This window comes from Oratosquilla oratoria, chromosome 4 (genome assembly GCF_046742065.1).
Source record: "Oratosquilla oratoria isolate Oo_2021 chromosome 4, ASM4674206v1, whole genome shotgun sequence".
NCBI classification, from domain to species: Eukaryota; Metazoa; Arthropoda; class Malacostraca; order Stomatopoda; family Squillidae; genus Oratosquilla; species Oratosquilla oratoria.
Genome location: NC_134780.1, coordinates 5769983 through 5784013, shown reverse-complemented (window position 1 = coordinate 5784013; position 14031 = coordinate 5769983). Strand labels below are relative to the sequence as shown.

The following is a 14031-nucleotide window of genomic DNA, read 5'->3' as shown; positions in this document are numbered from 1 at the left end:
CAAGACACAGCACATCCACAGCAAGGCCGCTTCATAAATTCGGCAACCCCTCTCTCCGTCCCCTCATGCAGAAAAGGAGAAGACGGGGAGAAATACCTTCAGGCTGCATCAAATTTTTTCATACATACATCTTCACCCCCCATCCCCCACCCACTCCCCCTCATACATCACAGCCTCATCTATACACAACCCTTCTCCATTCACCCCTATCTTCTGTCCTCTCCCGTCCTTCCTCCACAGACATTCTTCTCTTTTGTAAAGCCCCTTTCACCCCATCCATCCATCTCATCCTAGGATGCCTCCTCATATTCACTCCTTCCACCTCCACCTTCCACACTTCTTTTACTAATCTTTCTTTACTCATTCTTTCCATGTGTCAAAACCATCCTAATACTCTTTCATCAACCCTATCTCCTAGCTCCCTTTCCACCCCTGTTCTCCTCCTCACCTCCTCATTTCTCACTCTATCTAGCCTAGTAACCCCTATCATACTTCTTAGACATTTCATCTCAAACACATTCAAACTCCTTCTCTCTTCCTCTCTCATGTTCCATGTTTCTGCCCCGTACATTGCTGTTGGTACAATCACTCCTTCATATAACCTCCTCTTAGAATCCATTCCCAAATGTCTATTTCTCATTACACTTTTTAATCCACCAAGGCATTTACTCGCTTCTCTCAATCTACATTCTACCTCCACCCCCACCCCTCCCTTTCCTGTCACATTCGCACCCAAGTATCTAAAACTATCCAATTCCTCCAGTTTCTCACCCTTAATGCTCACTTCCAGCCTACTGTCACTCTCTCCCCTTGTACATCTCATCACCTTACTTTTGCCCACATTTATCTTCAGCTTCCTTCTTTCACACACCTTCTCAAACTCTGTCACTAACTTCCTCAATCCCTCCTCTGATCCTGCTACAAGCTCAGTGTCATCAGCAAACAACAGCTGGCTCACCTCCCACTTTTCTCCATTTTCTTTAATCATCTCCAACCCCTGACCCACTACCCTTGCATTCACCTCTCGCACCACCCCATCCATGTAAAGATTGAACAGCCAGGGCAACATAACACATCCCTGATGAAGTCCCACCTTTATCTCAAACCATTCACTCTCTCCATTTCTAATCCTAACGCAAGCTCTACTACTCTCATAAAAACTCTTGACTGCTCATAACAGCTTTCCTCCTATCCCATATATCTGCAGTACCTCCCACAGTGCCTTCCTGTCTACCCTGTCGTAAGCCTTTTCCAGATCCATAAAAGCCAAAAAAACATCCTTACCTTTTCCTATAGCTTTTCCTGTAGCCCCAAAAGGGGATATTCCTAAAAAAAAATGTATGTAATAATAGATAAAATTATAATGAGACTTGTTTGCAACATCATCATTTTTCAATTGCTTTATACCAAATATGACATGGAAAGGGACTTTCAGTATATGTATGTAATAATAGATCAAATTATAACAAGACTTGTTAGCAGCATCACCATTTTGCAATTGCTTTTTACCGAATTTGGCACGGAGAGAAGGATATATCACATAGACAGTTATCATTATCACCACACTTTGACATTGGTATGTATCATGATTGTTTCAATTGGTCATTTTTCTCTTTTTCAGGGCCTAACAAGCATCGGTCAGCTGTCACTTGTCTTCAATTCAACAACAAATTTGTGGTTACTTCCTCAGACGATGGCACAGTGAAACTTTGGGATGTGCGAACTGGAGAATTCATTCGTAATCTTGTGGCCCTCGAATCTGGGGGTTCAGGTGGAGTGGTGTGGAGGATTCGTGCATCGGACACTAAACTCGTGTGTGCGGTAGGAAGTCGTAACGGAACCGAGGAAACCAAACTTCTTGTATTAGACTTTGATACTTATGAAAGTTCCAAATGATATCAGGGTAGGACTAAGCGGAAATGTAGAGTGTGACTTTATGAGTGTGAAGGTCCATCATGTTCTCAATAAAAGTTTTCTTACTGTAAATGTCGTGTTTTGTATAATGCAAGATCTTAAAGCTAGGAATTGTTTTCTTTTCATTTTCTCTACACAGTTGGTGCTAACACATGATATATGAAAATGGAAATCTACTCTTGTTTATGTAACACTTGGCTATGTCAACTTCAAGATGGCAATACTATCTGGTGAGCAATCCAAGCCACCATTACCAGCTATGGACCCTAACAAAGGGTGGAGCAGCAGTTGGTATTTAGGATTGCCGGGCATCTTTCCAACAGTAGTGACATAATACACTTGCCATTTGTTTTCCATGTAAAGACACAACATTGTTCAAAATAGTATTTTCAATTTTTCCCTCATTTTTTATCTCATTTTTTTATGTATAAGATTACTACTTTGATCCTTTTGTTAATTGTGGAGCTTGTATTTGTCCTGTGAACAACTTTGAATAGTGCAATCTTTGAAGGCCAGCATTTCCTGAATCAATGGTAGAGGGGCTAACAAATTATTTTCATGAATATATTTTCTACTTCCAAGAAATGGACGCCTTTGGTGTTGTTTGTAAAGGAAGTAGCGAATCATTGCTATTACAATATTTTCAAGCTGTCATCCTTCTCAACCTCCCATCACCAAGCTTTATAAACCATAATCTTTAATTACAAAGGATGTAAGGGAGAATTTCATTCAAAAGGGACTGAACATGATTTGAGGATTGAAGCAGTGGCAGCACAAAGTTTGAAAAAGCCCCAGACATTGCCTTATTTGTTGTACATTTTGTCAAGGAAATTCCTCCCAATGATGCTGTAGGAGGTGAAATGTGTGGAGAGTGCTTGGATGAATCTCTGGCATGGTGATTGTCCTTGACCTTGGCTGTTTTCAGAAACAAGGTTGTTATCTGTGATGCTTTTGTGACATTTTGTGCTTCAGATGGGGACATTTTGATAATCTAGTCTGAGCTGTTAGCTGATGGGGACAAGGGTCGGAGGTGATCAATGAAGAACCCAAATTGTACCTGAGGATGAATATTGTTTCTGTATTTGACTTCGCCTGAGGGATTGCCATGTAAAGCCATTTGTGAGTGTGATTTACAGCCGATGGGGGGGAAAGTCACGAGAGGTGTGACTGGAGATATACAAATGCTGTGCCAAGCTCAAGAAGAGTATTTTTATTTCCGAATCCCAGACTCGGTTCAGCCTGTGCCCGAATATATTTCAACATTTAAGAAAAGGTGTATGGGATAGCGGATTCATCGGGTTTTTAAAAGGGGGCAGTGATCAAAACCTGTAGTAGTTGTGGGGTGTATTGTAGGCCTTTTTAATCTACACTTTCCCTCCCAAAACTACTTCCAATTTGTTTTCATTTACAGCAGCACAAGAACTTTTAGTAGTGGGATTAAGAACAAAAAAAGTTCTGAATGCTGCTCAAATGTCCATCCAGCCTTTCAAGAGCTGTTAGTTCAGGCTCATCAAGAAGCTACATGTTAACTCACACCGAGAAAATCTTGTCAAGACTCTTCATTCTTGTTTCAGATATATATCTTATCCTATGACTGTCAAGTATATAAAACTTTTGTATTACATCTATTTTCAGATCACTTATTTTTCAAGAGACTCACAAATATCGACTTCTGTACAGTTTTGCCTCAACCTTGACATTGAAGGATATGTTTAGTTTGCTCAAATGGTGACATTTTTTATCATTCTTTAATTTCATTGATCTTGTGATTATTATCTTTCTTCATTTTTTCTCTATTTCTGTGTCCTTTATTTGTGAATGCATTCATGGAAATGTTTCGTTAAACATTTTGGTCCTAATTTGTTTGTTGTTTGTAATATGAAATGTAGTGCTGTCCACCTTAAGATATGAAGGTTAGGTTATGCTGTACAATATGATCATCAGTGTAATGCCTGCATTACTTGTAAAGCAGGCCTATGGTTGGCTACATTTAGCCAGGTGTAAAAGAAACGTGTTGCTGAAGTGGTCCCTGACGCTCCAACTTGAAAATTTGTCCCTTGAACCAAGCTTAGTTCCAGGTATTCTTGCACCACGGAGTGTAGGCTACCTCGGGTGGTCCAGAAGTACGAGTGGGTGCGTTGGTGGGTGTGGTCGTTATCGTGGTGGCAGTACATTATGTTCTCTTAAACATTTTAAATGTGGTGCCTGTTAGCAAGTTGGAGTTCCAGAGGACTTGTGAAGTGTGGATGTGTCATCTGTAATTACTCTTTGCCTCTGGTTAGAAAAAGTCGTTACATTTTAGCCAGTCTTTCTTCATAGGATTTCTCCTGTGTTGTTTAGCATCGAAAGTTGATGAATGAAGTGGTTTAGGTTGACGTTTTTCCCAGATGCATTTGGTAATTTTCAGATGTTCGAGTATGTGCGTGTTTGGTATATTGGGAGTGTGAGCTGTCATGCAATGCAGCTAATTAAATGAGGCTCTATAAAGACTGAGTAGAGAGTATGTTGTATGTCCAGTGTTTACATGTTGGGTGAAAGCCATAGCCACTGAGAAACAGGTTTCCAATGTAAATTGTGATTAATAAAACTTTTTTTAAAATAATTTGTTTTGTTTTTCTATTTTGGTAATGCCCTCTGGCACGTTCTTTGTAAATTACCAGCACATACCAAAAGGTCTGTTCCCTTTTAGGTAAGGAGTAACCAAGTCAAAATATACACCCATTCATTGTCTCTTCCATCTTAGCACCACTAGGATGAAAGGTCTCCTGCATCCCACAACATTCCCCAGATCAGTCATTGCAGTAAAACACTAGGAATAGATATCTAGTGGAAATCAAGAACTTGCTGTACAAGTCCTGTTCCTCACAACCCTTGTGATGCCCCAGTCCAAACCAAATGACATGCAACTGTATGAACCACGTATTGTGACTGACCACATGACAGAAAGGACACACTGTGACCTGAAAACACACCTGCCTGTGACAGCTTGACCCAACCTAACCCAATCCAGTGTAATTATCCCAAATTATGCACAGAGGCTGCTGCCCATGTGGTATATATATATATATATATATATCAGCTTTAGCCAAAGTGAGGCTCGTGGACATCAAGAGGGGCCTCCAAAAGGATACAATCATCACTTCCTGTGGTTATTGTGCTGTAGAGATGATCCAGACACAGATGCCTGAAGAAGGACTCTGCCCAACATAAAGCGGATGTTCTTTTTCAGAACCAAGTGGATCATGTTGTCTCCATCTACAAAGCCTCTGACTTGTGCTATCAGCAGCCAGAATGTTGCACATGTCTGTGCACTATTGGCTATAATGCAGGTTCCCACACAGACTGAAAGTACCTCATCATCTGCAGCATGGCGGTGATTCCCTCAGCATCGGTTGGTGTCATTTTCCAAGGGAAGGACAATGCATGAGTAAAATCAGTATAAAACCTCACCAAATAAGGGACGAACACACTAAACTTCTCCTTTTCGCCATAGCCCCCTCACACATTGATGACTATGAACTTGTCTCCCATTGCTGCTGCCCCACCACCAACCCATCTCTCCCAACAGCCACTGGAAGACATTAACAGCATACCTGAAGATGCCATCCATTCACCCAGGGTCGCCCGCAGGCGGACGCACCGGATGCACGTGCGTCCAGTTTGGACATTACAAGCATACAAGGTCCCCTATTCAAACATTTTTCCCTTCTAAAACCCTCAACTTTCAATGAAAAATGTAGATGGTTTGTGTCATTGTGTTTGAATTTATGTGGTTTAATATGAAATAAAAAAACACATTCCCACTGACAAATATAATGTAAATTTACGAAGTCATGCTGTGTTAAAAGTAAGCCAGAGTAGATTTTAGTGAAGAATTTAATGAATATCGGATACATAATACATAAAATAATAGAATATAATATTTGTACTATCCATATAATGTCTACATTCTATTGGCATTATTATTACAACTATATATGCATAATATTGTCATAAACAATTACTGTATGTAGTTGATGAATATATAAAATAAACTTTTATAACTCATTGAACCATTCATTGCATATTCAAGTCAGGACAATAGACTACTATACACCGGTGCTTATGTTTAATGAAAGATACACAATTACATTAGTTTTCCCCTCAATAAAAGGCTGCAATTCACTTCCAAAATTAATGGACCTAAGTATGTCAAAAAGGCAACCAAAAAGTGGCAAAAACACAAAACATTTCCGAACCCCTCAGGTGGATAAGTTTCGCTTGGTTGTCTCCCTATAGCCCTTTATACCTTGTGCGTCCACCACAAGAAAGTCTGTGGGCGCCACTGCATTCACCCACCTACCACTCGAAGCCAACTGAACCAGCAGGAGCATGGACATGACACGCTCCGACAGACGGCTCTTTCAAACGTTTCCTCGTCGATACCGGTGCTAGCAGTTCCATCTCTCCTGCGCCCGCAGCGCTACGCCGCGCCGGGACCCTAAGGACGGCATAAAGCTCACCGTAGCCACTTCAAGGTGAAAAAACCTACACCTCACCTTCGGGAGTCTCCGTCAGGACACCTCTCTTCGGTGTTGACTTTCCCATTCGTTGTAGGTTACTATCCAACATCGCTAACAACCGTCTGGTTTGCGCAACAGCACCCGCCTCGATGCTCCACCAAGCCGCATCACAGCCAACCACAGCCCCCGCCATCAACACTGGACATCCCTACGTCCACCGTTTACTGAGCCATCTGGGACAACCTTAACCTCTTCAATGCGAGTTTAATTCTCGCGCGCAGCATCGGATGCCTAATGTATGATGCATCACACTACTCGCTTTATAAAATATAAAGTCACTGCTATATTACTCGTTCTCTTTCACTGTAATAAACACAGAAAATATAAAACCAGTTGACAGAATCCAGGGGTCGCTCATCCACAACAACTCCAAAATAAATATCAAGATGCCAACGCCAGCATTCTCGTATCCCCCGCGCCTCGTGACGTCATCGTATCAAAGAGGTTAACATATCTCCTGCAGAGATGGCCCTCGGGTCAATGTTCCCGAAAACGGTCTACCTGATGCCACTAAACCGCATCACATTTAACCGCAGTCACCACCATCGATGCTAGACATCCCTACATCCACCACTCACTGAGCCATCTGGGACAATCTCAACATGTCTCTAGCGGAGATGGCTGGCCTCTCGCACAAAGAATGACCATCCAGTATATATATATATATATATATATATATATATATATATATATATATATATATATATATATATATATATACATATATATATATATATATATATATATATATATATATATATAATATAGGCTTAGGCCACATGTAAAATCAGTTCAGTTCTAATTCCGCCAAATAAAGGATGAGCATGCTAAACCTCTTTCCTGTTAGCCGTAGCCTCCCTGCTACACAACACTCAACAGCAACATTGAAGTGGCCAACATTCCATGACTATGGGAGTACAGAGAATTTGTAGAGAAAAAATCCAAATGAAAAAATATTAAAAGTGTACTGAACTAGGAAAATAAATGGTGTAAAGATCCCTACCCCAACTGCGCTACTGGTTTTTTTTTTTATGAAATCCAAACTTGGCTATGAGTAGGATGCTTTAGATGTGATGTAAGGTACTATCCACACCTATGCTACTTTTTCTAATGCCAGTGCTTTGGACATTCCAAGCAAAGATGTCACCATATAGCAGGTATGTGTGTCCACTGTTCTGCCCCAGCACATGTTCTCTGTGTCCAAGCCTAGCTAAATGCACAAACTGCTAACCAAACCAAGTTGTTCCTGTTGACATGCAAAAATACTGGGCAAGCTTGACCACAGAAAGTGGTCGAAATATAAGGATATATTTATTTCTAATCTTATTTTCCGATAGTGGAAGAAAAGTCTTGTACTGCTCTAAATGAGAAAAAAAAACTGATCTTCCATGAAAACTCAGAACATACCTGTTTTCATGAAACCTAAAAACAGAACAAGATCCATGATGGCCGAGCCTGGAAGCGCAGCAATCCACCACCCGAACACAAAGTCCATTGGAACTTGTGCTACTTCAGAACAAGAGGTCAAAGCTGACATACACACTATACCCCAGACTCGCGCAAATTTGCCCAGTCACTTAGATCCTTTAGTGCCCTCAGACCCAATTGGAACGAATAACTGGTCAAACATAAGCTGCAGAAGCCATTCCCCGCTACCAACCCTCCACTAAATCGCCTTCTATCAAAGGTGCGTAAAAAGGACATAACCCCTAACATTCCTACGTTCACCGCTCACTGAGCCAATTTCAACATGTCTCAAGTGGAGATGGCCCTGGCCAGCACCTCGCATGCAGGATGTCCTCCGAAATCAAAACAACTGAGGGGAGTATTGTACGAACCACGTGGTACGATTGACCACATGGCATCAGAAAGGATGCGCTGCGACCTGAGCACACGCCTGCCTGTGACAGCGTGACCCGACCTATCCCAATCTAATGTAATTATCCCTAATCACACACCACGGTTACTGCCCATGCGGTATATCAGCTTCGGCCCACATGTGAAATAATTTCAATTCTAACCTTACAAATAATAGGCGGGATCATAACCCTCTTTCCTTCTCACCGTAGCCCCCCCCCCTCCCCAACTACAGTACTCTGTGAATCCAAACATTAATGCACCAAGGTGTAACTGCCAAGGGCTTGTCCTAATTTGAGAATATCTAATTCTCCAACAATTCAAACCTAACTGAGCTTGCTTACATGAAACACAAAAAGTTAGCCATACACTTCCACTTATAATTTTCATCCTACCGTACTATTTTATGGACGACGTTTGGCAATTTTTCTGAGTTGTAAACATCGAATGATAATTATAATTAAGCATTTGTGTCAAAGTTGGGCAATATAATTTAGTCACCCCACTAACGTGCTTTGTTTTCATGATGATTGCACCACATTTATCAATTGTACTTTGTTTTCTTTTGTCTTATCCTCAGTGTTATACCGAGTGATAAAATAAATAGTACAGCTGACATCAATATGATTGTGATGTCACAATAATACTATCAGTCACCCAGATGGGGAATTTTGATAACCTGTTAATTTGTCTCTAGTTTGGGTGTAACACGGGTCATCCTTTCATGTTATCAAAATAACAATGAAGTTTGTGTTGGTGTATTTTTTCATTAAGGCATTAGAATATGCTAGCTCCGCCACGCCCACTATTGCTCATTAGTCGTAGTTTTATATATCTTTAATATTGATTATTACCAGTTCTTGATTTGGCATTATACTATACACTGAAAATGTGATTTATATGAGACTTTCCGTCATATAAATTCAGTTTAGATACTGCTGTATGCCTGGAGATCACTGACGGATATAATGAATCATATTCGTGTTGAAACACTAGTTGGTTCTTTAAATATTTAAATCACCCGGTTCATTAACCGACTCCTAGATGCCGCTAGGGTTGATCTTGTTTACAAACAAGGAAGACAGCTGACCGAAGTTTCATTAAAGACGTCTGCTTGATCTTTCACAAGTTTTTTTCATATTTTCATTTTGTCTTCTGTATGTGTGATATATAGATACGCGTGGAATATAGGTTAGTATAAATCAAATTGTCTTAGATATTTTCATTCGCCGCGTATAAGCCCACGAGTGAAGTAGCGGGATAGAAAGTAGATGAAGGTCTCGGTTGAACGACTGCAAAGGTTCGATGGTTACCAAGGATGCGAGACGCTACACTGTCTACGCAGCGGCATGACTCACTCACTCTAACCTCAGTAGTCAGGAATTCCTCAACGGTTTCTGTTTAATTCAAAAACTGAAAAACCATCGTTATTGTAGTTCATGAATGGGGTGAGTTAATGTAATTCAAGCTTGGGCGAGTCGAAACTTTATTCCAGATTTTGACTATCGAAGTTATTTTTGTTTAAAATGAGATTATACACGCTCAATTTATACATAAGTATTGCATGTCTTATGGAATTTGTACTATGAAAAAAATTAGAGTGAATATCAAGACAGTTAAATGTATTACATCTGTCATGCCAGGAGTGATAATTAAATTGTAAGAACATATATAGTAGCATCTTTTGACAAAATTAATATAGATTCAGGCACTTTATTAACAACCATACCCCAAATGAAGTGACACAAGACTATTGATTTAATGAAATTATATAATTACAGGAAGGACCTATATTGTGGTATGGATATACAATATTAAACTAAACCTTTATTGGGACTTTTAGAAAACTGGACTTGCTAATAATTTAGAAAGTGTATAGAGGAAAACTTCGTTTTTAAATCAGGAGCTAGTATAGAGATAGCATTGTCACTATCTTCATATCTTGTCTGATCTGGAATGGGAAACACTCAAAACAACAACCGCAAAGAACAGACTAGACATGTCTTCGAGAATCAGATGGACATATCTGCAGAAGAACATATAGAACAGAAAAAAAACAAGAAGTAGTAATAACATTCCAATGAATATCATTTATCTATAAGAACTCATTCTTTGCAAGACCTTAAATAGAATGGAATGAACTTGACAAAAGTGCAGTCAAATCACCGTCACTAGGCATATTAAGATGATTACAAATACATCACATCCAAGTCAACAGTTCAGGAAGTTCAGTAGAAGGTGCAAGAAAAATATGATACCATGAATGGAAACAATGTGATGCTTAACTTAGCCTACAGGTAATGAGGAAAAACCAGACAAATCAAGATTGTACACTAAAAGGAAGGAGAGAAAGAGGTGACAATCTTCAGAATTAGGAAAGATGTGGACAAGATTGACAAAGATGATAGGATGGAAAAATTTTGAAGGAGATAACAAGAAATTTTAGAAAAGAGTTTGAAAGATATTAAGAAATGTAGTTTTCTGCACATTTATATTAATTTGTGGAATAAAGAACAGTCCAGGTGGACAGCATATGTAAACTCAAAATAAAAATTTGATAGTTAAAGACAAAGAAGAAATCCCATGAATACAGTATGTTTCCTTTGTTTTACATATAGGCAAATGCAGTTATGTAAATACCATTTGAGGAATTATCAGATCTATCACCTTTTATTTTGTGAAATCACAGAAGGAATGCCAGAATGCAGTGAGGGAACTTTGTATAAATTCTGACTCAGTTTCTATCTATATACAAGGGCTTTTCCCCCCTTATAAGGGAGGTAGCCAAAGGCAAAAGGCAAATACCTACTCCCACCCATTTCACTCCTGTTCACTACCCTTTGCTCCTCATAGATAATGTATCATCCCTCTATCCTGCCCACTGCCCTGGAGATGTGACCCAACACATGTGCTCCTTTCCTGTATGCTACAATTAGATAAATACTACACCCTCCTACAGTCACTCTTTCCTGATGACAACACAAAATTTCCTCCCTGAGAGACCAATGAGTTGAACTAGAGGCCATAGCTGGTTTTTCAGGAGCATCGATTTTCCTGTGAGAGAAGACCAGAATAACAGGCTAATACAGTGCATACTTTACACAGAACAATGTCTTTATCAATCTATCTGTTGCCCCTGGTCTTTCATACAGAATATCTACAGCTTTCAGGCAACTGGCAGCAGCCTCCAGGTGGACCATATATTTTGTTGTTGTCAAGGGATTGCAAGTGTGGGGCATTGTAGTATGAGGTGTTCTGTGTCTTTATGTGCTGGTTACATCTGGGTGTCTTTGGAATGTCATATATCTAATGAACCTATTTTTCACATAAGGGGATGGAAAGGAGGGTCACCAATTAAATGAAGCAGCCTTGCTCTGGATGTACTGTGTCTTGCTGCATTGCTTCTGAGTTAGGGCAGTGGGCAGGAGACAAGGATGACCCTTCATCCATGAGGAGCTAAGATGAAAGGGAAACCAAAGATTAAGTTTTATAAATAATGGATGATATGATGTGGAAAAGGATAGTGGCATTGGTCATTGTTTATAGAACCTTTAAAGTCAAAAGTTATCACAGTACCAATTCATAAAGGAAGTTAAGAGAAACCATTGAACTACAGACTAGTATCCCTTACTAGGATGACAGCAGAATTATGAAAGTTGTAAAAGATAGGTTAAGCATCTTGAAGAGACAAACATTTGGTAGATAGTCAATTTGGTTTTAGATCTGGGATGACTTACAAATTAAATCTGCCAAGCATTTACTCAAGAGTGGTTGATGTGCTTTGAGAAAGTGTTAGCTGGGTTCTCTATATTTAGATCTAGAGGTGTTTGACAAGTTACCACAATTGACTTCAATAGAAATTGGAGCAAACTGGAGGACTTTGAGTGGATACAGGATTTCAGGGTTTCTTGAAAGACCAATACATGAGAACAGTAGTGATAGACTACATATTAGGATGGAAGGCTGTGATTAGCAAGAGACCCACAATGATCAGTTATCTGGTTGAGCAGTCCTGTCTCCCTGAAGAATGCCATGGCTGGAATAGGGTTTTCCCATAAATTGCTTGTATGAAGTGTAACATCCTGCACAGTTATATGTGATGCTCGGGCGCAGATACAAGGAGGGGGGGGCAGCCCCCCCCACGCCCCGAGTATGGTACGCTCATATCGAGTTTAATTCTCCTTGGATAAACACTTTTTAGTGTGAATTTATGATTCAAAGTATATTTGTGAATTATATATGATTTTACATACAATTACGATCAAAACAGACTTAGGTTTCTGGACCAATCTCCAGGCCAACAGCATTATTCTTGGGGTTAAAATATTGGCGTGTTTCAAGTTATTGTTGTTGTTGTTGTCGTTCCCTAGACTGTCTGTCCGAGCAGTCCCGTCTCCCCAAGGAAGGCCACAGCCGAAACTGGGTTTTCCCACAAATCCTTTATAGAGTGTATGTTGTGTTGTTTGCGTGCATGATTGTGTATAATGCAGTCTTCCATTATGTGTTGTATGGTATGGGGTGAAGTGTTACATCCTGGGCAGCTGTCCACAACACGGTCGTCCAGCCTCTTCTGGTAGCTTAGAAGTGCTGGGTGGTGACCGCATCGCAGTCTGGCCAAGTGGACTCTGTCCTTTCGTGGGAGAGAGGATTCAGAAGGGTGGATATCAGGGGGTCTGGCATGCAGCAGTGTGTTGTCTTTCAGTGTGTTAATGGAGCGGTGAGTGATATGATTATGAATATGTTTCCGGAGGCTGGTATTTGGTGGTTGTGGAGGAAGAGAAGAGAGTATCTGTGTGTAATAAAGGTCTTTGGGTGTAGTTTTAATGTTTCTTGGTGTGTGTGGGTGTTCTGCTATGTAGTGTAGCGGGTGTGATGTGTTTGTGGTGGCTGCAGCAAGTGTTTGTGTGCCTCTCATGTCGAGGTGGTCCTTGACTTTGAGGACTTTTGTTTCATGGTGTAAATGGTCTGTAGGTGATGTATTTGTGCAGCCTGTAATTGTTTTTAGGGCTTTGTTTTGTATGATTTGAAGGGTGTTGTGGTGTGTCTCACTGAGATTAGGAGCCCATGCAGGACTCGCATAATTCATCACTGAGCGTATGCATTGTTTGTATATTGTTATATTAGTTTCTTTGTTTTGTCCAAATGTTGTTCCAGTGATTGACTTAAGTGCGTTAAGTCTAGGTGTGCATTTGTTTTTTATGTTTGTGAGGTGTTGTTTGAAAGACATGGATGTATCGTATGTTACACCAAGAATTTTCGGTGTGTTTGTGTGTGGTATTAGAGTGTTGTTGATGTAGAGATGAGGTATGTATTTGTGTTCTTTTGTCCAGTTGGTGAGAAGTGTTGCTGTAGATTTGGTTGGAGCTATTTTGAGTCTGTTTGTGATGAACCATGTGTTGAGTGTGTCAAGGTAAGGCTGGATTATTTCTGCAGCTTTGTCTGTGTTACGATGTGTGCATGTGATTGTTATGTCATCTGCGTAGGAAGAGATTTGTATTTCTGAGGTGTCTGGCGTGGGTAAGTCATGCATGTATAGATTAAATAATGTGGGGGATAGAACTGAGCCCTGTGGTACTCCGTTCTTAATGTTTCTGATGTGCGATGATTGGCCATTATATGACACATGAGCATTCCTGCCTGCCAGATAATTGGCCAGCCATCTTTTGGTGTTATTGTGCATGTCTGTGTTATATATTTT

At 40.2% G+C, this 14031-nt stretch overlaps 2 protein-coding genes across 6 annotated transcripts in view; both read left to right on the top strand.

Moving 5' to 3' along the window:
• The window catches only part of LOC143024602 (F-box/WD repeat-containing protein 7-like), a 40030-nt gene extending 35514 nt beyond the window's left edge, over window positions 1–4516 (top strand). For all 4 annotated transcript variants that reach the window (XM_076183457.1, XM_076183454.1, XM_076183456.1 and 1 more), the window contains one exon: window positions 1622–4516. In XM_076183457.1, the coding sequence (XP_076039572.1) occupies window positions 1622–1896 (275 nt within the window). In that variant the 3' untranslated portion in view covers window positions 1897–4516. The remainder of the gene's footprint in view (window positions 1–1621) is intronic.
• Window positions 4517–9403: 4887 nt separating this feature from the next.
• Window positions 9404–14031, top strand: part of LOC143024601 (F-box/WD repeat-containing protein 9-like) — a 35770-nt gene continuing 31142 nt past the window's right edge. The window contains exon 1 of one of the 2 annotated variants that reach the window (XM_076183452.1): window positions 9404–9524. Coding sequence is in view for 1 of the 2 variants with exons in the window: in XM_076183451.1 (XP_076039566.1) it covers window positions 9773–9781 (9 nt within the window). In the remaining variant the exon portion in view is untranslated. Of the gene's footprint in view, window positions 9525–9629; window positions 9782–14031 lie in introns of those variants that run through there. The other variant, XM_076183451.1, reaches the window with a different exon arrangement.